This window comes from Lissotriton vulgaris, chromosome 5 (assembly GCF_964263255.1).
Source record: "Lissotriton vulgaris chromosome 5, aLisVul1.2, whole genome shotgun sequence".
NCBI classification, from domain to species: Eukaryota; Metazoa; Chordata; class Amphibia; order Caudata; family Salamandridae; genus Lissotriton; species Lissotriton vulgaris.
In genome coordinates, this window is record NC_141693.1 from 343,582,540 (window position 1) to 343,608,060 (window position 25,521).

Genomic DNA, 25,521 nt, shown 5'->3' on the forward strand with positions numbered 1-25,521 from the left:
ACCCTTCCCAGGTCCGTCGGTGACTCCGGCCCAGCTGCAGGAATTTCTGTCAGCCAAGGCCGGCCTCTTTGGGCCGTCGAGCCCTGCCGGCGCGCCTTTGGGTCCGCGGGCCCGACTGGGGGCCCTCGCTCTGCATTGTCAGCGGCTCCGGCATCGCTGTCTGCTCCGGCCCCGGCGTCGCAGGGCCCCAAGGATCCAGGCATGGATCCCGGTCGACCTCGTGACACCTCCACCTCCACCTAAGTTGACCCCACCGCCACGACCTCCGACGTCACCTGTGCCCTGGACGACGATGCCCCCAGTTTCAGCCCCGATGTGGACACGGTGCTGGAATGGCGTTGCTCAGCGCCGATTCTGACGCCGATGGGGCCTTTCTACCCCTATGTCCAGCCTCTTTATTTTCGGCCGGTTCATCAGCCTTCGGAGGAAGAGGAGAACTGGGAGGGGTCTGAGGACCCTCTCACAGCACAGAGTTAGTTTGATTCGGACTGGGCAGAGGAATTGGGGGATGCCAGTGATACCTCTCCTGACCTTGGCATGCTATCTCCTCCTACCGTGGCTACAGAGGAGGGTGCAAGTTATGCTGTGGTGTTGCGTAGGGCGGCAGAGGCTCTCCACCTCCAACTCCCTACAGTGGCCATCAGGACTCCTCCTGACAAAAGTGCTTCAGCCGGCAGCTATCTCGGCGAAGCCACTTCTGCCTTTTAATGATGCACTTTCAGACGTTCTTTTGAGTACCTGGTCCAGCCCAACACAGGGGCTCCTGTGGATAGGAACGTGGCCCAACGCCATCGCCCAGCTACGGGTGACCCCATTTTCCTTTCCCAACACCCCACCCCTGAGAGCTTGGTTGTCCAAGCTTCTGCGTCCCCAAGCGCATTCCATTCCGCACCCTCGATCAGGGAATCAAAGAAACTGGAACAGTTCAGTAAGAAAAAAAATTATTCAGCTAGTTCAGGGCTACGGTCTGTGAACACCGCATGCCTCTTGGGCCATTATTCCCACTCTGTGTGGGAATCGGTGGCGCAAGTGCTGCCTCAGTGCCCGGAGGAGGCCCGGACAGTGTTCTCACAACCTATTGCTGAAAGGAGAGATGCAGCTAAGTTCACGATTTGTTGTGGCATTGACACCGCCAACTTGCTGGGATGGGTGATTTCCACGACAGTAGTGCTCCGTCGCCACGCAAGGCTGAGGACTACTGGTTTCTCTGGGGATATCCAGAACACCCTGATGCACATTCCCTTTGATGGCGTTCGCCTTTTTGGCAACAAAGCAGACAGTGCATTAAAGCGCTTCAAGGACTCGTGTGCTTCAGCCAAGTCCTTGGGCCTTTCTGCCAAGCGCCCTCCTCCGCCTTCTGCTTTTTGCTCCTTTCGTGGCCATGGAAGGATTGCCCCAACACGCTCCCTTCAGAGCCACAGGGCTGCGCAGCAACAATCTCAGCACGGACTTGGAACCCGCCGAGGCGGATCAAGGGGCCAAGCGGGCGGGTCAGTCCACCTCCACCCTGGCCACCACAGCCCCCAAACCTTCCTAGTCCGGTCTTTAAGGCCCATCAAACCCCAGTGGGCGGCAGGATTCGCCATCACCTTCCCCACTGGAGCACCATCACTTCGAACAGGTGGGTGTTACAAATAGTCCAAAGGGGTTACTCCCTCCCCTTCGAGACTACCCCTCCAGCCATGCCAGCCCAGTACCACCGCATGTCGGGGGGATCATTTGGCACTTCTTCAACTGGAAGTCGTAGCCCTCTTGGACAAGGAGGCCATTGAGCGTGTTCCTGCACCAGAAGTAGGACGTGGTTCCTACTCCCACTACTTTCTGGTGCCCAAGAAGGACAAGGGTCTGCGTCCTATCTTGGACCTCAGGGAAGTCAATCACTTCCTCTGGAAGTAAAAGTTCAATATGTTAACTCTGGCTCAGGTCTTGTCTGCCCTCGACCCTGGAGACTGGATGGCAGCGTTGGACTTGCAGGAAGCATATTTCCACATTCCCGACCTGCCGACCCACCGGCATTACCGATGGTTTAAGGTAGACCACAAGCACTTTCAGTTTACCGTGCTCCCCTTTGGCCTTATCAGCGCCCCTTGGGTGTTCACAAAAGTGATGGCCGTGGTCCCAGCTCATCTGCGCAGATCAGGGGTTCCAGTCTTCCCCTATCTCGACGACTGGCTGTTGAAGGCGGGCTCGCCCCAGGCAGTCTTTTTCCACCTCCAGACTACGGCCGACCTCCTGCACTTGCTGGGGTTCTCCATCAATGTGCCAAAGTTGCACCTGCTTCCCTCTTAGAAGCTCCTCTTCATGGAAGCATTTCTGGATGCAACGCACTTTCGGGCCTATCATCCTGAATGGCGAGTCCAGGATATTCAAGCTATGATTCCGATCTTTCAGCCTCTATCCTGGGTTTGGGTCAGGATGACCCTGAGGCTGCTGGGCCTTATGGCCTCCTGCATCCTGCTGGTCACTCACGCCAGATGGCATATGTGGGTTCTGCAGTGGGACCTGAAGTTTCAGTGGGCGCATCATCAGGGGAACCTCTCCGATTAGGTCCAAATCTCGGAGGGCACAGCACTTCAGCTGCAGTGGTGGCTCACGAACCGGCATTGGGTCAATGGCAGTTCCCTCTCCCTTCCCCAACCAGAGCACACAGTGGTGACGGATGTGTCCATCCTGGGATGGGGGCCACATGGGAGAGGTGGAGATCAGAGGCCTCTGGTCTCCAGAGTAGTCCAAACTCCATATAATCCTTATGGAGCGTCGGGGGATCCGACTTGCACTGAAGGCATTCCTTCCCTCTGTCAAGGGGCGAGTAGAGCAGGTGTTCACAGACAACACCACCCCATGTGGTCCTGCAACAAACAGGCCGGGTTGGGTCGTGGACCCTTTGTCAGGAGGCTCTGCGTCTCTGGACATGGCTGGAACATCAGGGCATTTCCCTGGTGGTCCAACACTTGGCAGGTTCACTGAATGCCAGGGCGGACGAGCTCAGGTGCATCATGTATCACAAATGGCATCTTCACTTGGACCTGGCGCAAGGTCCCCTTCAACAGTGGGGAGAGCCTTGGTTAGATCTATTCGCCACCGAAGAAAACGCGCAATGTCAGCAGTTCTGCGCGTTGGAATTTCCAAGGCAGCACTCGCTAGGCAGCGCTTTTCGCCGCGAGTGGAGTTGCGATCTGTTGTGCACCTTTCCGCGTATAATACTTCTGCCCAGAGTGCTGAAGAAGATCAGGCGCGACTGGGCCCAACTCATTCTTGTGGCTCTGTACTGGGCTCAAAGAGTTTGGTATCCCAAGCTACTTAATATGACCATCGATCCTCCTATCTGACTGCCTCTACAGGAGGATCTTCTGTCGCAGCAGCAGGGGACGGTACTCCACCCGAACCTGTCCAACCTCCACCTCTTTACATGGAAATTTAGCAGCGGCAGTTAATTCCTTTTCACTTGCCTCCTGAATTCTGTGATGTCATTCTGGCAGCCAGGCATCACTCCACTAAGTTGGTATACGCCTGCAGGTTGAACGTATTTGTGGCATGGTGCACAGCAAAGGCTGTGAATCCCCTCTCTGCCCCTCTTTCAGAAGTCCTACTGTTCCTCCTTTCTTTGCCCCAGCAGGGCTCTGCTCAAGGCATTGTCAAGGGATACCTTTCTGCTATTTCGGCCTTTCTCAGGCTCCCTGATCAGCTTCTCTTTTCAAGTCCCCTGTTCTAAATAGATTCCTCAAAGGCATTATTCATCTTTTCCCTCCTATTCCCTTTGTAATGCCACAGTGGGACTTGAACTTGGTTCTTACATATTTAATGTGCACTCCTTTTGAGCACCTGCACAACTGTCCTCTTTGTGTCTCAACACTGAAAATTGCTTTCCTGGTTGCCATCACCTCTGCTAGGAGAGTGAGTGAGCTCCAGGCTCTTTCTTGTAAACCTCTTTTTCTGTCTGTCCATCCGGGCAAGGTTGTGCTCAGAACGAAAACATCCTTTCTGCCAAAGGTTGTCACTGCCAGGGCCGTACTGGCATTGGCGGTCACCGGGCATTTCCCCGGTGGGCTGGAGGGGTGGGGCCGGTTTTGTGGCAGCAGGCGGCCGCTTTTCTTACAGAGTGCCGATTTTGTAGCAGCGCTGCAAAATCGGCCCTCTGTAAGAAAAGCTGTAGCAGTGCTTTGCGGGTAACAACACCCTCCCCTCCTGTTACCAGGGCCGGTGGAGAAGCAACCTGCCAGGGCTGGTTGCTGGTCTCAGTCCGGCCCTGACTTTCACATCGGGCAGACCATTTAGTTGCCCACCCTCTTTCCACCTCCGCATCCTTTCAGAGAGATAGAGAGTCTCCACCGTCTGGACCCCAAACGCGCGCTCCCATTTTACCTGAGTCACACACAACAGTTCCGGGTGGATGGCCAGCTCTTTGTTGACTACGTTGGAGCCAAGAAAGGTTGGGCCGTACACAAGCAAAATATCTCCAGATGGGTCATCTTGTGTATTAAAGCCTGTTATTCTCTGGGCTGGTCGCCTATTCTACAAGGGCGACGGCTGCCACTGTGACTTTGGGACGTGGTGTCCCCTTACAAGGCATCTGTCAGGCAGCTACATGAGCCTCTCTGCACACTTTTACTAAGTACTATTGCCGGGACACCCAAGTCCTGCAAGACAGCTTCTTTGGCCGTTCTGTTCTCCGGGACTTTCTGGTGTGACCTTGGTTCACACCGGGGTTGGTATTGGTGGGGTATCTATTCTAAGGTAAGGAATCTATCACTAACTTATTTCTTTCACATGCACAAGTTACTTACCTTCGGTAACAATATATCTGTAAGAAACATTAGTAAGTGATAGATTCCTTACCACCCCCACCCATCCTCCCCATTATGCGAACTGATTTCTAGGGTTAAGGTCATCCCTTTCAGGGCCCTAGTTCCAATGCACCAGTCAACAGTATCTTGCATGGCTCTGCGTTCCTGGCGCGGAAAGTCGTGTACAGAACTGATGTCAGCGTGCAAGGGCGGCGTCTAAGTAGCTGCCGCGACGTCATCTCGGCGACCACAACGCCAACAACGGATGCAGAGCCGCACGACGCCACCTTCCGACAAGCAGGGGTACTGCTGACGAAATCTTTCAGGATCCAGTCTGACACCTGCGGGGTAATTCTAAGGTAAGGAATCTATCACTGACAAATGCTTCTTACAGATATGTCTTTACCAAAGGTAAGTAACTTGTGCATCACCATCAATTCTTATGCATGTGACAGATAGAGCTCCAGTACCCCTGGTCAGACAAGGGTGGCAAAAGCACTTTGGACACAGCTCACAAAAGTCTGTAGAGTATAGTTTCACAATAGGTCAAAGATGAGTAGGATGCACTGGTTGCAGGGCTTAATTTGTGCCTTTAGTGGCTGGTGGACATCTCCAGCTCTTCATACTTCAGGCAATGCTATTGAGAAAAAGGTTAGCTCAACACTGCACACTTTCCTTTCTCGCAGAGCAGGTACATCACTTGGTGAAGCAGTGCAAGATTGCATAACGCACAGAACGTTGGAATTAGCTATCATCAGTACAGGCAGCCACCACACACAAGATCCCCTGCTATTAAAGCTGCTTTGAAGAGCACTATTAAGTGCTAGTCATTGCAATTTTAATGGAGTTACAAATAAATAAATTACATTATTTGGCTCCTGACAGTGCTAGACAGCCTAAACCTTCTTTGTTCCATGCATTTCTTGATGTGTAGATTTAGGAGTTCTTGTTTTTCAGGGAATTTCACCTCCATTCCTTCCTTTTTTCAAACAGGGGTAGGTGGTTGAAAAAATGTTGAAAGTGCCCACCAACTACGGATTGAAAATAGTTAATTTTGCCCACCCGCAAGGTGCAATATCGTTTTTTGTAAGATTTATATATGTGTATCTGGTCAGTTTTATTCCTCTGTAGACCTCACAAAGTTTGCGTTCTGTTCTCTAGTACTCTGTAGCTAGGTAGTGACAGTACAAGACAATGTATGAAGTACAGGGAAAGAATAAGTAGCGCCCTTTCTCTTGCTGGCTGTAGTCTTATATGTATCACAAAGTAATTTATTTCGCGAAGTCGTTGTAGGGCTTGTCATCAATTCTCTCTCAGCCATCCTTAAACATAGGAGGGGTAGATGCCCTTAGAAAAGTGATGCAATTTAGCTATTGGTCTCTTTATGTGTACCGTGCAGGCAGATGTTATGGCCCTATCTTGGACCACATCTAGAAGTCTGTCTACTTGATCTGCAGGCAGTGTATTGAAGCGTTCCAGTTGCCCAGGACATACCAGTGAAAGACTTGTCTAGATAGTAGGTATCCTTGGCTCCAATATAAAATGGTGTAGGCATAGGCTACAGAAGGATTTTCATTTTCATCATCAAGAGTAGAACTGCTTTTCCTTAATTACTCAGTGCCACTCTACTCAGTAATACCTCTGGACTATGTGTTATCTAACTGCAGATGAGGAATAGAGTTATTATTGACTCCAAGCAGGCAGTTAATGCATGAGTTGTCGTTTGTAAGTGAGAAGTGGGAATATCCTCATATGGACTGTGATCATATGAGTTGTCTTTCTGAAGATGAGAAATAGAGTGAGTGGTTGTGGCCTCCAAGGGGCAGTGGTCCTATGAGTCGTCTTTCTGTAACTGAGGCGTGGGAGTGTAGTGGTTATTGCCTCCAACTGGGGATTTATCCTATGAGTCATCTTTCTGTAACTTAGGAGTGGGAGTGTAGTGGTTATTACGTCCAACTGTGAATTGATCCTATGAGTTGTCTTTCGGTGAGTGAGGAGTTGACTGGTTAGTGCCTCCTACCAGCAGTGACCATTGCATCAGTGTCATTGTAAGTCACCTTTGTAGAAATTCATTCCTTAACTAAGGGATGGTCAACAGTGTCTTCATGATGTACCATTGATGTACAAGATGGCTAGGCAAAGCTTTACGCATGTTTTTGTTGTTGTTTTTCAAGTACGTGGAGAGAACGTGGCCTTACGGCTAGAGTGGTCGACCTTGGGGAACCGGGATCGAGTCTCGTCAGGGACACTCAACATCCTGTGATTCTGGGCAAATCACTAAATCTCCCCGTGCCCAACAAAAAATGAACGTGTCCTTGTGTAACGTAACGGGTTCTCATGTAAAGCGCTCTGATACCTTCGGGTCTAGTTCACTCTATATAGAACTCTGAAAAGAAAAAAAGTGACAGTGCAAAATTTGACATATTCATTCAATTTTAAAAACTTTTAAATTCTACAGCGGAACTTAACAGACATCAGCCTCTCAGAACAGGATGATGATGGCGCCACTGCCATGCATTTTGCTGCCAGTCGAGGTCATGCCAAGGTATTGAGCTGGTTGCTGCTTCATGGGGGAGAGATGACCATGGATAACTGGGGAGGAACTCCTCTTCATGATGCTGCGGAGAACGGCGAGCTGGAGGTAAATCTTTAATCTTCCATGAGCTCATTGTTAACAAAATTATATACCAGTCCATGTCAAAATATGTAACTTTGGTTGGCACATATCTAATGTCCTTCTTGCTGGTAGTGAAAATCCCAAAGATAATCGCAAGAAAAAGCTTTATCATGACCACTTTGTAGTACTTAAAAGGCATGCCTAATAAAAATCCCAATTTCTCCCTAGCTACAGGTCGTAAACTCCTCTATCCGGGTATGCCCTTGGCCTAGACCTTTAACAACACTGTCCCAGTCCCACATGAAGAGGGTGGAAATCAATGTGGTTCTCTTTACTTCTCATGCGTGTCGTGCTTGGGTATACACTTTATTTTCTTTGAAGCTGCAGTGGTACCACCTGCCCTTAACCATGTGATGTGGTGACAGGTAAAATAGAGGTTATTTCCTACAACACTACACAATAGTGGCTTGGTTCTCTCAGAACGATTGGCTGCAGTTTCTTGTGTGGAATTACGGTTTTGTGTGCCAAGGCAATGGGCATTACCTGAAGACCTCCACTGTTGTACTGTGTTGTAGTGTTAGTGTAGACCTTAATGCTACTATCATGGCCTTTAAACATTCTCTGGATTTGTCTAACAAGAGGGTACCCCATTTTTTTAGCAAGTCTGGTAGATTGGGGTTATTTTTTGGCCTATGTGAGAGCAGTTGAGAGTTGTGTATGAGATTTGGAAGGGTGTATTGGCCAGCTTGTGTATACTTTATTCTTTTAACTAAGCATGATTGTTATGTACGAATCTAGGACCCTAGTGTAATTTTCCCGATTCATGCCCATTTATAGGTATAAATCACACGATCCTTATATAGGCATAGAAAGCATACCCATATTTAGACTGAGCCTTCTGCAGCCCAATTACGGCATTGCTACTTCCACTAAGTTCTGAGAATCCACAACGATTTCTTAGAAAAACCCGCCTTCAGCAGCTAGGGACTTTCCCTTGCCTGAATACTAATTTATCTAGGAAATCATGGAGTTTTCAAAGAACTGAGTCTTTGATGACGTTATTATTTCCAATCATACGTCAAACTCGGCACCTTCTAGGTATAAATATGCCTACAGTTGCCCAGACAAACACACAGTAGTTTTGAGCAGTTCGACTATATACTTGCCAGACACGCCCTGCAGCAGCAAGTGCCGAAGGAAGCCAACCCTCCAGCTGACGCACTGAGAGAAGTTGTCTTTTCTCTTGCTGAGTAATCCAGCTCCAGTGTTTCCAGACTACCCTTGCGGGTTGCTGGGAAATCGAGTCCTGAGAGAGAGATACAAGACCTCCTTCATTCTAAACCAAGGTACGGAGCTGATTAGACCCTTAGAGAATTCTTGGAATAGATTCTTGGCAAAAGAATACTAGACTTAAGCTACACCTCACTTACTTCTTCCCTTGTACTAGACTTAGGTTAGGTACACCGGGGTAGGCGTATTTTAGAAGCACCAGTTGAGTACTTTTTAGTCATTATTTATCACTGTATGTATTTTAAGCATTTTAGGTATTTTATTGCTTGGAAACCATATCATGCTTTTACAGTACTATTTTATAATACTCTTCGTATTATATGCCTTGTACTTTATAACCAGTATTACAACTGTAGCAGTACATTTCCTATGCTTGAGCAAGAAGACTGTTCAATAAATACTTTTTATTGAAAACGCCTGTCTCTCTATTTTCTCAGCACCTCTGGTGAAACGAAGCATGCACGATTGACTGAGTAAAATAGCTATTTATGGTTTCCGCGATTCTAGAGATTGATTTCTTATTCTTAAGAAACAAAGTTGTCATGTTTATGCGGGTTTGTCAGAAACAAATCTCTTCTTGTGAATTCGAGAAAGTTTCTAGTGACCTCTGAGCTAGCTGGCACTCACAATTAAGTCTAATATATTCAATAGAAACCTAGTCGACCTCAGTCCTACGTCTAAACTATAGTATATATTATTCCAATCCGCAGAGCCTATTGGGAATATAGGAACTACATTACATGGCGCCCAACGTTTGGTAAGGCGATAATTTAACGCTAGATACTAGAGTAACTCAGTTGTGCTTTTCACACAAAACCCTCATTCCCGTAAAAACTCCAATAGACGTCTGGAGTGGGTGAAAGGATAATGTCCGCCAAAACTGAGTTGGACGGAAAATCCTATGTATTCGTTTTTGGTTTGTTCAACTTTGAAGGATACAGTGTTCCAAAAATATTGTGCACCTAATCTTTGTTTCCTTGAAACTTGCTCTGCAAACTTTCGGTCAACAAAATGTCGGAGAGTGACAACGAAAGGGAGAGAGCTGCAGCAGCAGCTCAGGCAGTTTTAGAGGACACAAGTCTCCAACAAAATAACGCGGATGCTGTAATCATCCCGGTAAATGTAAGAAAAACTTTAACTATAAAACTTATAGAAAATGGCCTATCACCCAGAGGTGGTAGAGTTATATTTGTCATAGAGGCACATGAATATCGGCAGACAGGGGGGTATTCTATTCATGGGTCACTTTTCCACAAGCAAATCCAACAACACATGAGTTCCACTACTACAAAGTAGAGGAACCTCCAGGCGGAATACGTTTCTTTCCAGGACGTTGAAATTCCACTAAATTACCAAGAGCATGCGCTCTGGTTTAAAGGCACACTACAACATCAAAATCACATTACCAGGCTCGGTCCACTAGGTAGACCAGGAGCAACATGGCCGGTACTAGCCAGCAATACAACACATCCTGACATTGACAGAATGACAGGTCCAGAACTGTTAGCTCAGCTAAAACAGTCAATTAAAATACATAGACAATTGGTTCAATATGTCATGCGGACCTTAACAGTCCAACCTGCTGTAAGGATTCCGCAGCACGCCCCTCATCAGGGAAACACAAACAAAATCACACCACAGACTATAAAATCAGTCATTGGTAAATTGCCCGCAAAACGGGAACAAATTCCGTTCTGATTAGCCCAGAAAATTACTCAAATAGAGGCAGTATTTCCCGATAGTACACCTCATGAGAAACACAGAATTCTGACAATCTGTTTACCAATGGGGATAGCACCACATGTGGAGGACTGTGACACTTGGGGTACAGTCTTTGCTTCAATCTACACAAAAACACATGGTGTTCCATCTATAGCGGTAGTACCAGATGTCCCAAGACAAATTCAAAATGAATACGGACCAGAACCTGCTTTAAATCCTGGTATGAAATTACTAAAAGATTTCAAACAGGTCTCGGCTATACTATTAGCCAACATTAAAGGTGAAGCAGCATCCGTGGCAATCTGCCAAAACCTAACAGAAACAGATATAACAGAACAGCCATATGAACTGGCAAGAATTATTGAAAAATCTTATGAAGAACTAGGTAGAGATAGTTTGGGTGGGAAACTATTAAAACCCCAACTAACGGAAAATCCTGAAGAAGTTTTTATATAAAAAAACGCTCACTACTCCTAAAAAGAAGTGGGAAAACACTAAACAAACACTTCCTAAAGAGAAGCGTTCCCAGTCCAGAGGAAGATCTCCCCTACGGGGAGGTAGGTCTCCCCAACGGGAGCCCTCCAAAAAGAGGTATAACCTCAGTAATGGGGATAATTTGAGAAAACCTGACAGCTATCAAGATACTGATAATCGTTCCTCTCGTGCCTTTCAGACTTCCTCGCAGAAATCCGAAAGAAGAGGACAATCAGAACAGAAGGAAGAACGAGTAACGTTCAAAGACGAACAGCACGTTCCAAAAAATAAGAAAACTCAATTTACAAAGAAGAAGGTAGCAAGCATAAAGATCAGACATGCCGAGGATCTTGAGGACACAACTCAGGAACGGGGCGTGGGCCCAGACAATGCTAGACAGCGCAGCAGAAGTCACAAGCGTTCGCAAGATCTTGAAGGATCATCTGGAGACAGTGGACTTGAATGAATGCATCCAAGTTGAAACTGCCGACACCAGGGTTAGTGTACCACACAAGTTATATGAGGTAACACTCCGGATAGAGGGGGACATAATTAGAAAAATAAGAGCACTCTTTGGGAGAAGCTCTCTCAGGGCTATGACATTCTTCTAGCTGAACAAGATTGGCCACCTGAATTTGTCAGGGAGTGCCCACATGGCGAAGAGATAATTATGCCAGCCTTCTAAAATAACATTCCGATTCACAAAAAATACACCTATGCGAGAAAATGGGCTGTAGCCCAGGCTCCAGCATTACATAATAATCATGTAGGATGGGATGAGGACTCTCCTCACCATAAAATCCAGTTAAAAAATCAGCCTACTGCACAAAGGCAGTATCCAGTTAAGCAAGAAGCTAATAAACAGGTCAGGCAAATCTAAGATCAACTTGAATACCAAGGGGTGATTGTCTCCAAGCCAGACAATACATATCGTCTAGTTTTGGACTACAGACATCTAAACTCTTGTTGCAAAACCTTTGCAGTACAAAATGCACACAGTGCAGCACTGATGAATAACATTGTGCGCAAAAAGTATAAAACCACATTAGATATTTCAAATGGGTTTTTCTGTCAAAACATTGCACCTGAAAGCAGGCATTTGACTAAGTATGGGCGAATTTTGCGGATCTGCGGTCTGCAAATTCGTGCGAAATCGCAAAAAGTCTGCGAATTTGCGGACTTTCCCGTGAAATCGCGGATTTTTTCCGATTTCCATCTACACAACTGGAGTACTTTCTACTGGCTAATCAGTAAGTGCTACCTCATTGGATAAATGTATAGTGTTTTTCCTGCACTGCAGCTGCGTAAAGGGCCAGAAGATTTGTCTCCACTGACCATATGTGCCTGTAACTTTGCCACCGCACCAAAAGGCACCGAGGTCCCTTGAGTGAGCTGTCCATCATAGTTGGGAAAGGGCGGGAAGATGTTTGATACTGCTAGTGTGTGGTGCGGGGCTTCTATGCGTGTCAAAATGCCTCTTGTGTATAAAGGGTCAGAGAGCGAGAAGGGCAGCAGGTGAGGAGAAAGCTGCCTCCTGGTCACAGGAACGGGGATTGCGCTCGAGAATCTCAGGGATGCAAAGACCTCCCTTGGGTATTAGAGACAATTTTTGACGGCGGACATGGGGTTAAAGCACACTTGCCCAGCCTCGACCGTGCTCACTAATGTTTTGGGCTGATTAAAACGTTACTGAATTTGAGCTTCAACTTGGGCACCTGCTTTATTTATATCTGTAAGTGCTTCCTGTTGAGGTTTAATTTTTGTGACAGCAGCCTCGTGCCAGAATGAATCCTGCCTGGCATAGTTATCCCCAAAGATGCCACCGTTTGGTGCAATACCTCTACTCAACTGGAGTACTTTCTACTGGCAAATCCAGTAAGTGCTACCTCGTTGGGTAAATGATAGTGCTTTTCCTACACTGTAGCTGCGTAGGGCCAGAAGATTTGTCTCCACTGACCATGTGTGCCTGTAACTTTGCCACTGCGCCAAAAGGCGCTGAGGTCCCTTGAGTGAGCTGTCCATCATAGTTGGGAAAGGGCGGGAAGACGTTTGATACCGCTAGTGTGTGGTGCAGGCCTTCTATGCGTGTCAACATGCCTCGTGTATAAAGGGTCAGAGAGTGAGCAGGGCAGCAGGTGAGGAGAAAGCAGCCTCCTGGTCACAGGAACGGGGATTGCGCTCAAGAAACTCAGGGAGGCAAAGACTTCCCTCGGATATTACAGATAATTTTTGACTGCAGATATGGGGTTAAAGCACACTTGCCCAGCCTCGACCATGCTCACTAATGTTTTGGGCTGATTAAAACGTTACTGAATTTGAGCTTCAACTCTGGCACCTGCTTTATTTATATCTGTAAGTGCTTCCTGTTGAGGTTTAATTTTTGTGACAGGAGCCTCGTGCCAGAATGACAGCTATCAAGATACTGATAATCGTTCCTCTCGTGCCTTTCAGACTTCCTCGCAGAAATCCGAAAGAAGAGGACAATCAGAACAGAAGGAAGAACGAGTAACGTTCAAAGACGAACAGCACGTTCCAAAAAATAAGAAAACTCAATTTACAAAGAAGAAGGTAGCAAGCATAAAGATCAGACATGCCGAGGATCTTGAGGACACAACTCAGGAACGGGGAGTGGGCCCAGACAATGCTAGACAGCGCAGCAGAAGTCACAAGCGTTCGCAAGATCTTGAAGGATCATCTGAAGACAGTGGACTTGAATGAATGCATCCAAGTTGAAACTGCAGACACCAGGGTTAGTGTACCACACAAGTTATATGAGGTAACACTCCGGATAGAGGGGGACATAATTAGAAAAATAAGAGAACTCTTTGGGAGAAGCTCTCTCAGGGCTATGACATTCTTCTAGCTGAACAAGATTGGCCACCTGAATTTGTCAGGGAGTGCCCACATGGCGAAGAGATAATTATGCCAGCCTTCTAAAATCACATTCCGATTCACAAAAAATACACCTATGCGAGAAAATGGGCTGTAGCCCAGGCTCCAGCATTACATAATAATCATATAGGATGGGATGAGGACTCTCCTCACCATAAAATCCCTGCATAGTTATCGACGAAGATGCCACCGTTTTGTGCAATACCTCTACTCAACTGGAGATCTTTCTACTGGCTAATCAGTAAGTGCTACCTCATTGGGTAAATGATAGTGCTTGTCCTACACTGCAGCTGCGTAGGGCCAGAAGATTTGTCTCCACTGACCATGTGTGCCTGTAACTTTGCCACCGCGCCAAAAGGCACCGAGGTCCCTTGAGTGAGCTGTCCATCACAGTTGGGAAAGGGCGGGAAGACGTTTGATACCGCTAGTGTGTGGTGCGGGGCTTCTATGCGTGTCAAAATGCTCGTGTATAAAGGGTCAGAGAGCGAGCAGGGCAGCAGGTGAGGAGAAAACAGCCTCCTGGCCACAGGAACCAGGATTGCGCTCGAGAAACTCAGGGATGCAAAGACCTCCCTCGGGTATTAAAGAAAATTTGCAACGGCAGATATGGGGGTAAAGCACACTTGCCCAGCCTCGACCGTGCTCACTAATGTTTTGGGCTGATTAGAACGTTACTGAATTTGAGCTTCAACTTGGGCACCTGCTTTATTTATATCTGTAAGTGCTTCCTGTTGAGGTTTAATTTTTGTGACAGGAGCCTCGTGCCAGAATTAATCCTGCCCGGCATAGTATCCGCGAAGATGCCACAGTTTTGTGCAATACCTCTACTCAACTGGAGTACTTTCTACTGGCTAATCCAGTAAGTGCTACCTCGTTGGGTAAATGATAGTGCTTTTCCTACACTGCAGCTGCATAGGGCCAGAAGATTTGTCTCCACTGACCATGTGTGCCTGTAACTTTGCCACCGCGCCAAAAGGCGCTGAGGTCCCTTGAGTCAGCTGTGCATCATAGTTGGGAGAGGGCGGGAAGACGTTTGATACTGCTAGTGTGTGGTGTGGGGCTTCTATGCGTGTCAACGTGCCTCGTGTATAAAGGGTCAGAGAGCGAGCAGGGCAGCAGGTGAGGAGAACGCAGCCTCCTGGTCACAGGAACGGGGATTACACTCGAGAAACTCAGGAATGCAAAGACCTCCCTCTGGTATTACAGATAATTTGAGACGGCAGATATGGGGTTAAAGCACGCTTGCCCAGCCTCGACCGTGCTCACTAATGTTTTGGGCTGATTAGAACGTTACTGAATTTGAGCTTCAACTTGGGCACCTGCTTTATTTATATTTGTAAGTGCGTCTTGTTGAGGTTTAATTTTTGTGACAGGAGCCTCGTGCCAGAATGAATCCTGCCCGGCATAGTTATCCGCGAAGATGCCACCGTTTTGTGCAATACCTCTACTCAACTGGAGTACTTTCTACTGGCTAATCCAGTGAGTGCTACCTCGGCGGGTAAATGATAGTGCTTTTCCTACACTGCAGCTGCATAGGGCCAGAAGATTTGTCTCCACTGACCATGTGTGCCTGTAACTTTTCCACCGCGCCAAAAGGTGTTGAGGTCCCTTGAGTGAGCTGTCCATCATTGTTGGGAAAGGGCAGGAAGACGTTTGATACAGCTCGTGTGTGCTGCGGGGCTTCTATGCGTGTCAACATGCCTTGTGTATAAAGGGTCAGAGAGCGAGCAGGGCAGCAGGTGAGGAGAAAGCAGCCTCCTGGTCACAGGAACGGGGATTGCGCTCGAGAAACTGTTATGTTATGTTATGTTATGTTATATATGAGTCTTATATATCGCAACGGCTACTCCAAAGGAGTGTCCCGGCGCTTTATGCTCCAGACCTAAAAGAAGGCTGAAAAACATAACAGTAGCGAAAAACAGAGACTAAAAAGAGGAAGCGCACTAACCAGAAAACAACCAAGTCTTTAATCCCTTCCTAAAGGCAAGCAGATTAGATGTGGCCCGCAGGGACAGCGGTAAGGAGTTCCATAGCTGAGGGGCCAGGAATCTGAAGGACCGACCGCCCAGTCGGGCCCTCTTTATACGTGACACCACGGCAAGTGCCAGTGACTCCGATCTTAAAGATCGGGTTGGCCGGTAAAAGTCCAGCCTCTTCTGGAGGTATTTTGCACCAGTGGCATGCAGGGCTTTATGAGCTAGAGTCATGGCTTTGAACATTATCCTCTTCCGTATGGGAAGCCAATGGAGGGATTAGAGAAGGTTAGAGGCACTAGCACGGCGATGCAGGCCGAAAATCGCTCGTGCTGCAGCGTTCTGGGTCACCTGCATGCGCTGTAAGAGATATTCCGGCAGACCCAGATACAAAGCATTAGCATAGTCCAATCTGGATCCTATGAGTGCCTGTACAGTTATCCTCCGATGTTCCTCAGAAAGTAGAGGAAAGAACTTTCGAAGCATCCTGAGGATACCGAAGCACGTCCCAGTGAGAGTGGCCACCTGGGATTTGAGCGTGAGCTCGTTGTCAATTTTAACTCCCAGGTTCTTAGCCCATTTAGATGACTGAGCTGGGGGGAACATGTCGGCAGGCCACCAACCATGCCAATCCGGTTCCGATGGGCATCCGAAGAAAAGTATCTCGGATTTATCCGAGTTGCACTTGAGGCTGTTCAGTTGGAACGAGTTGAAAACAGCCCCAAGGCACTCACGGATACTTTCCCCATCGAAATCTTCGCTCTTGCGGCTGGTGAAAAGAAGCTGGGTGTCGTCAGCATATGAGACGATCCGGGCCCCATAGGACTCCGCCAATGTCGCCAGAGGGGTCATGAGTATGTTAAATAGAGTAGGGCTCAATACTGAGCCCTGAGGAACTCCAACTCCCAATGGCGGCATTTCGGCAGATCCAGATGAGGCCCAGACCGTCTGTCGGCGGTTGGCTAAGAAGGAACAAAACCAGTTGAGTACCGTCCCCCCTAGACCGATGTCATGTAGTCTAGTGAGGAGATCCTCATGGGGACGGTGTCGAAAGCCGCCGACTGATCTAACATGACTAACATCACCCTGCCTCCGGCATCCAGCACCTCCTTCACAATCTCAGAGACTTCCAAGAGCGCCGTCTCGGTGCTTAGGTTGGATCGAAAGCCCGATTGGAACTCATGGAGTAGCTCATTCGACTCCAGGAAGTTAGAGAGCACGCTATGAACGTGTTTCTCCAAGATTTTGGTGAGTGCTGGGAGGAGCGAGATCGGTCTGTAATTGGACGGGGCTTCCGGGTCCAGGTTGGGCTTCTTAAGAAGAGGAATAACCATGGCCTGTTTCCAGGAGTGTGGCAAAGCTCCCTGACTCAAGGAGAGGTTAAGAATAGGATTGGCTATGGGGTTGACAACATCTGCCATTCTCGCTAGAAATTTTGCTGGGCAAGGTACCCGCGGTGAGCCCGATTTAAGGTTCCTCATCAGTGCTAGGGATGAGGATATCGTAAGGGGCGGGAAGTCAAGCAGAACTGGGCCCGAGGCAAACAGGTAAGCTGTCTCGTTAGGCAGGATCAGAGGGTCAGCTGTCGGTCTTGGAGGAAAAGAGTCCTGTATTTGCCTGATTTTGGTGGTAAAGAAATTAGCAATGGTGTTGGCCCAGGTCTCAGCCGGAGCATCCTGTACTGAGAGTGAGAGCGGGGTAGTAAATTCTCGAACAATTGAGAAAATCTCCTTACAGGAGTTTGCTGCTTCCTCAATTCTTTTGGCAAAGTAGCATTTCTTACCCTGTAGGATTAGACCATGATAAGATTTCATCATGGCTTTATAGATCTGTTTGGCCTCAGTGTCATAATGGGTTCTCCACGCCCGTTCGGCAACTTTACATTGTCTACGGGAATGGGCCAGTTCCTCCGTAAACCATGGGGCCGAGATCCGCTGGGTATCAGATCTGGGTGGCTGTAATGGGGCCAACTCATTCAGTCTGGCTAGGAGCCAGGACTGCAGAATGTCAAGGTCGTTGTCCAGATCACCTGTATAGGACAGAGGGTGGTCCACCAGGGCCTGGGCTAACAGATCTGGAGTCACCCGATGGTACGCCCTGTAGTTACTGCCCTGTAGTCTCATAACACTGACAGCTGGTTTCTCAGTGGCAGATATTTGAAAATGGACGAGACAATGGTCAGACCATAAAACTGGCAGAAATGTAATATCCATAATAGGTGAAGTGGAAAAGACCTGGTCAAGCGTATGACCTTTGTCATGGGTCGGGCCAAAGAGATAAGGGGACAAGCCCAAGGAAGATGTAATATCCAGTAGCTTAATAGCATCTTGATCCTGATGATCATCCATGTGGAAGTTGAAGTCTCCCGCCAATAGACACTGCTCAGATCTCAGGACTAGTGCAGACAAGACCTGCTGGAGATCATCAAAGAAAGATCCCACAGGACCCGGGGGCCTGTAAACTACAAGACCCTTCACCGCTTGTTGAGGTGATAGGGAAAGGGTAAAGGCGAGAGAGTCGGCACCTGCGATGGTGTCTGTGTGCGTAACAGTGCACGTGAAGGATTTTTTCACAACTAGGGCAACTCCTCCCCCTCTTCCCTTAGCTCTATCTTGTCGATGGATGATATACTCAGATGGAATGGCTGCAACTATATCCGGATGGGAGGACTCATTGAGCCAAGTCTCAGTGAGCATCAGACAAGTAGGACTGGTCGTAGAGAGGAGATCGAAGATCTCCTGAGTGTGTCTATGCAGCGACCTCGTATTAAGGAGTAAGCAGAGATGTTTAATGCTACAGTCCTTAACGGGACGGGAGGGAGGGAGGTTGCTAGTAGGATGCCATTTACAAACAGCAGTGGTCCCTAGCAGGGAGACAAATGAATGAAAATAAATATAGACTCAGTCAGTTCTATATTAGTGAAGACATACCCAGCCGGGCAGAGGTCTTCAAGGTATATATTTCAATCAAAACATACAAAACAAAATAACACCTTCAGCAATTCACGTGCCTGGGGCACAAGCCTGTACCCAACCACGACCAAACACAGACAAAGACATACAAAAAGGGCTTACAAGGCAAAAATCAACAGTCTCTGTAAAGTTCCAATTTTTGGACAGAGAATTACTTATTGGTACCATTACATAGTTTTCAATTCAGAATGCCACAGGTATATGGTACACAGTGGGTCGACGACGTTTCGGACCCCCTTGTTAAATAATGGGGTCCATCATCAGGACAAAGCAATGGTTGCCTTTTAGGTTATTAGCCTCTTTAGCCTATGGGGGGAAAAGGAGGACAAAAGGTACATTAAGTTAACTCACACGCATAATGGAGGTGACATTGTGCCGTGGTGATAGACCTGGTGAAAACAGCGAGTGACTTAATTCAGTTTTACAGGCATGTGACTGAGTGCGGTCGCTGATGGTGACTCAGTAAGTGCTTAACTGTGAGTGGTTCAAAGAGCCAAGAGTGACATCAAGGTCAAAAAAGAGAGGCGACGCAGTGCTACTTGAGAATTTCAAATGAAAAGGATATCACAGTGGTGGTTGGTGCTAAGGTGCATTCAGTTGCAGATGATCAGATGGGGAAACGGCGCAGTGGGTTGGATTCTGAGGGATTCGCAATGAGATTAAAAACCGGCGTTTGAGTGCAGAATCGGCGCAGTGATGTGAAACGCAGTCAATAAGATAACAGTATTTACACAGTGTAGCATGGGAAAACGTAATCTGGTGAAAAAACGTTGCAGTGATGTGAATAGCGGTCATGAATACAGCATTGATTATTCCGAACGGAGGGTTGCTCACCAGGCCAGCGGTACGCAATCTCATATAAGAGCGCGAGGGCGGTTGACTAGAGCAGGAACAGTTGAATAACTTGGTCCAGGAAAATACTACGGGGGGAAGTGGATTATAATCGGTTAGAGCAAGGGACAGCCTTGTAATTAGTGTGGGCGGTCATTGAAAAGAGTGGCTTACCGGTATTTCAATTAGAACTTATGAGGGTCCAGAGGCGGGGAGGGGATTAGCAACTCGTGTCCGCTCGTACCTGTTTGTAAAATATAGTTTAAGAGCGGGAATCTAAGGAGAAAAATTGCGAGGCATATTCTAGTAAAACCCGAGTGGGGCTTACCTTGGAAACCGGATGATACCGGGAGCGCCGTGTCGCGCTGGGGTCCTGGAACCAGGGGGCCTGCCGGTAAAGGAAAGGATTGTCAGAGGGAGGCATTTGGGCAGGGTGGAGAAGGGCGAGCAAGGGGATTGTATGGGGCTTACCGGATCAGTCGGCAAGACTTGAGTTCCTGGTTCGGCGAGTCATGTGAGCACACCAGTTTTATTGTGCTCAGCCATTGGTGGACAAGGGGCCATAGGCATAAAGGAAGGACAATGCTAGCGGCCATTTTGGGTGAGGGAAAGTTAAAATTGCCGAGATGTAGAACCACCAAGGAAGGAAGGGGTATGGCGCAGTGACATGTGTGAAAGTAGCAGTTGTGACATTTACACAAGCAATATTAAAATTGGAGTACATTAATTATACATAAGAACATCTGTAAAGGCCAAAATGTTTTTAAGTTCAGGTTCAGGATTTTAAAGTGTTCATGATCAGATTAGTGAAGTCCAGTCCTCTTGCTGGTTAAGACCAGAATTCAAGCTATCTGTCTTTATTATCCACTTCAGTTCCTCTTTATTGAGAAGGAGACTCAAATCCCCTCCTCTTGGTGGTAATGTCACTTGGTTAATAATGGTCCAGCGGATATCGTTTTCCGTGTGCTCCTTAGAAATGAAATGTTCAACCAACGGAGCGTTGAGGGTCTTGCAGCGTATTCTGCTCCTGTGCTGGGAAATCCGCAACTTAACCTTTTGTTTAGTTTGGCCAACATATAAGAGGTCACAAGGACATAAGATCGCATATACAACATTACAACTATTGCAGTTTGTAAAAGTCTTCAAAACATTTTTAGATTCCTTATAAACAAATTCTTTACTTTCAATAGTGTATTCGCAAACCACACATGTTCCACACTTCGCATGACCAGTAAGGGGTGTTGTGGTCCAATGGTCATTGATCGTTCTTTTGAGTGGGGTGGGGGAAGGTAATGCTGCCCTCACTAAATGATCTTTGATATTTTTGTTTTTTCTGAAAGCAAACAAAGGACGTTCCCAGTTTAGTTGGCCTGAATTCAGAATGTGCCAGTTTTGTTTAATGGTTTTCGTGACTTTATTGGACACGCTGGAGAAAGTTGTGACACAAACCAATTTGTTTGTGGTGGGCTTAGGTTTATTTGACAGGAGGGTCTCGCGAGGACAGTACCACGCTCGCTTAGTCAACCGCCCTCGCGCTCTTATATGAGATTGCGTACCGCTGGCCTGGTGAGCAACCCTCCGTTCGGAATAATCAATGCTGTATTCATGACCGCTATTCACATCACTGCAACGTTTTTTCACCAGATTACGTTTTCCCATGCTACACTGTGTAAATACTGTTATCTTATTGACTGCGTTTCACATCACTGCGCCGATTCTGCACTCAAACGCCGGTTTTTAATCTCATTGCGAATCCCTCAGAATCCAACCCACTGCGCCGTTTCCCCATCTGATCATCTGCAACTGAATGCACCTTAGCACCAACCACCACTGTGATATCCTTTTCATTTGAAATTCTCAAGTAGCACTGCGTCGCCTCTCTTTTTTGACCTTGATGTCACTCTTGGCTCTTTGAACCACTCACAGTTAAGCACTTACTGAGTCACCATCAGCGACCGCACTCAGTCACATGCCTGTAAAACTGAATTAAGTCACTCGCTGTTTTCACCAGGTCTATCACCACGGCACAATGTCATCTCCATTATGCGTGTGAGTTAACTTAATGTACCTTTTGTCCTCCTTTTCCCCCCATAGGCTAAAGAGGCTAATAACCTAAAAGGCAACCATTGCTTTGTCCTGATGATGGACCCCATTATTTAACAAGGGGGTCCGAAACGTCGTCGACCCACTGTGTACCATATACCTGTGGCATTCTGAATTGAAAACTATGTAATGGTACCAATAAGTAATTCTCTGTCCAAAAATTGGAACTTTACAGAGACTGTTGATTTTTGCCTTGTAAGCCCTTTTTGTATGTCTTTGTCTGTGTTTGGTCGTGGTTGGGTACAGGCTTGTGCCCCACGCACGTGAATTGCTGAAGGTGTTATTTTGTTTTGTATGTTTTGATTGAAATATATACCTTGAAGACCTCTGCCCGGCTGGGTATGTCTTCACTAATATAGAACTGACTGAGTCTATATTTATTTTCATTCATTTGTCTCCCTGCTAGGGACCACTGTTGTCTTTATATGATTAAGCTCCCCGAGGTCCCTCGCTGATACCAATTGGGGTCCCCTTGTTGTTCAAAATAGCCATTTACAAACAGGGCACTTATGTTTACCCTTATAGCGGCCAGGAAATACTAGGTGACAGGTGGCATCCACGGCGCGAAGGGAATAAAGCTCCTGGGAGGAGTAAGAAAACATAATAAGACAGAGGGACGAAAATACCAGCCAGGAGTACCTGCCACGCCGTGCGCCTCCGGGACGCTGACGGGCGCAGACAGGCAGGACTCGCGCACAACTCCGGCGCAGATCCGGCGCGTCCGCAGTACGCGTCCGCTGCGCGGAGGGAGGGGGGAGCTTTTTACAGCGCTACTAGAGCGCGAGGGCGGAGAGTCCTACCCCCAAGATGGCGGCCGAAATGAGATCCCAGCCCTCGGCGTCAATACTCAGCCGAGGGCGGTCTAAAACCCCAAGCAAGGGTGAGGGAGCAGGCGAAGCACTTACAAGCGCTGGGAAGTCTGAGGCAAGGCAGCGGCACGCTTACAACACAAGCGCGATCCTAGGCTGCACAAAAACTCAGGGATGCAAAGACCTCCCTTGCGTATTACAGATAATTTTTGATGGCAGATATGGGGTTAAAGCACACTTGCCCAGCCTCGACCGTGCTCACTAATGTTTTGGGCTGATTAAAACATTACTGATTTTGAGCTTCAACTCGGGCACCTGCTTTATTTATATCTGTAATTGCTTCCAGTTGAGGTTTAATTTTTGTCCACAAGGAAGGACTTGCAGAGTTAAGGCAGCTGCCCGAGTTGAAGCTAACTTTGTAACCATTTTAAAATGGCGCCAGCAAGCACTCTGGCAGCTTGCCAGCGCCATTCTAAAATGGTTACAAAGTTAGCTTCAACTCGAGCACCTGCCTTAACTGTGCTTCCTGTGGGCCCAAAAAAAAAATCCACCCGCTCGCGAATTTTTCGGCAATTCCGCGAGATTTGCAGATCACAATGTTGCCAAAAATTGGCAAATTTCGCGAGTGGATCGGATTTTGCGCCCATACTTACATTTGACCGCTTTCACAATTATGGGGACACAGCTACACTTTTGCCGTCTCCCCCAGGGATTCAAGAATAGTCCAGGGTTATTTTCAGCCAAAGTAACAGAGTTACTACAAATGTATGATGATGAGGCATTATCATAAGTCGATGACATCTATCTTACAGACGATGATTTGGACGTGCACTTGAAAAGAGTGAACACCATAATACTTGGGTTCGCATCTGAAGGGTATAAATTCAATTTTAAGAAATCACGAATTGCCCACCTCATTGTCCTATTCTTAGGCTATGAGTTATCAAGTGAAGGCAAAAGCCTGGCAGCCAACTTCCTAGAGAAATGTACGCTGCTCCAACCTCCAAAAACGCTGAAAAACTTGCAGTCAATTCTAGGTTTCCTGAATTTTGGAAGAACTTACGTTCTGAATTACGCAGAGAAGGTTAAACCTTTCTACGAACGAATGAAACCTGATTTCAAACCAACACATTGGAATCAAAACCATACATTGTTGCTTGCGCGAATGTTAAAGGTCGATGGCACAAAGGTAAATTCAGACCAATGGTCACTAAAACTCAATAACTCGGAGACTGTACAGCTCAGCGAGCTAAACTACAGGCTTTCAAGATGGCGCTTGAAAGTACTGATCGCAAATTCCCCACATTCATAGTGTGCGATTCGTATAACTGCATCAGGAATTATAACGAATGTCTGCAGAACTGGGTTCAAAATGGTTTCAAAAATACAAAAGGTCGCACAATCAAGCATAAAAAGCTTTGGGAACAAGTAGTTCTTTTGCAAAAATGAACTACAAAAAACTCACGTGATGCATACGCTGAGTCATCAGCGTGATGGCGTTCACATTGCAAGGAATTCATTGGCTGATGAGGCCGCGAAGGCAGCTGAACAAACTGCTTCCGAAGCTACAATCGCTCGCTCAAAAAGAGTAATAGATGGTGAAACGCTACTAGCGGTAAGAGCCTCCATGGAAGGCAGCTATGCAGCGTTACCTCTAAACTATCTACTCACGTATACATACATAATTGATGCAAACTCCGTTCCTTTTTCTCGAATCCTTGGAGTGGGGGACAGAGTAATTCCAAACAGGAACCAGAGAGGTGCTTTGGTTCAAGAAGCACATATGGGAGAGGGTCTGACACATCAAGGGATCTTAAAATCTCTAATAGAATTAGAAGAGATGTACTGGTGGCCAGGAATGAGCGTCCACGTTTACGAATTTGGAATAAACTGTGATACCTGTTACAGATATCATAGCTTTGAAGATCACCAGATACCTGATTACAGTGTAGCCAGCCCAGTTCAGACACCATTGTTAGACAGCATTAGACTATCTACACGCAGACGTCACCATGGACAGATGCGGTCCCACAACTACTAAGAAAAGATTCATTTGGATGTGGCCCCAGCGCTCGGCTGACGCCAGAACTGTTATAAAGGATTTGCGAGTCTTTATCAGCACATACGCAATTGGCACGCTACATTCTGACCAGGGTCCTGCATTTAGCTCTCGAGCTTACGAAGAGGCCATGGCTAGCCTGGGCGTTGCATTGCGGTATTCTAGTCCCTTCCATCCTGAGGGTAATGCGGTAGTGGAAAGAAAAAACCGTGACATAAAGCAATCCATAACAGCTAGGGTATTAGGTTCGGGTGATGGGTGGGTCAAACATCTAATAAGTGTCCAACGTAGTCTTAAGAATCTGCCAAGAAATTCTCTGGGTGGAATCACTCCATACGAATTAATGTTTGGTACTAGAGCGTTAATCGAAGATCTCAATTGTCAAACTTCAGTGGTGGAACAAAAACCCTTTGATGTCAAAGATCGTTTGGCTGTTTTACAGGACTTAAATGAAACAAGAAGAAGTCTGAGTAACACGATACAGAAGCCAACAACCACTGAAGAAAAACCACATGTCCCAGAAAGACCTGTCTGTATTCCAAAGATTGGGGATCTAGTCAGGTAAAAGATCGTGGTAAAGAAGGAATTTGGGCCTTCTTACAGAAAAGCAGTACCTGTCCTAGCAATCCACGGAACAAGGTCAGTATTACTACCGCTAGTTGCTGGTAAAAGGGAGAACAGAGTTGTGTCCATTGACCTGGGCAAACCACATCATGTGGCCAATAATAAGTAGTAGGCCCAGTGGACTCCCAAGATGTAGCAGACGACCAAATCTTGCTACAATCCAAGAGGTTCAAACTGAAAGACTCATCACCTTTGATAAAGCCTACAGTCAGAAAAGAAGGACTATGCAACAAAGCAATGGAACTTGTATCTCTTGAAACCAAAATAACAATTTGTAAGGAAACACCTGTCTACAATTATATAGCCTCTGACTATACAAATATGACAAAGTAAGAAGCAGCTCCAACGATTATAAACAATCCTGATGCAAT

At 47.1% G+C, this 25,521-nt stretch overlaps 1 protein-coding gene across 1 annotated transcript in view; it reads left to right on the forward strand.

Moving 5' to 3' along the window:
- The window catches only part of ESPN (espin), a 1,077,204-nt gene that overhangs the window by 447,127 nt on the left and 604,556 nt on the right, over window positions 1-25,521 (forward strand). The window contains exon 4 of the mRNA XM_086921582.1: window positions 7,243-7,425. Within this exon, the coding sequence (XP_086777708.1) occupies window positions 7,243-7,425 (183 nt within the window). The remainder of the gene's footprint in view (window positions 1-7,242; window positions 7,426-25,521) is intronic.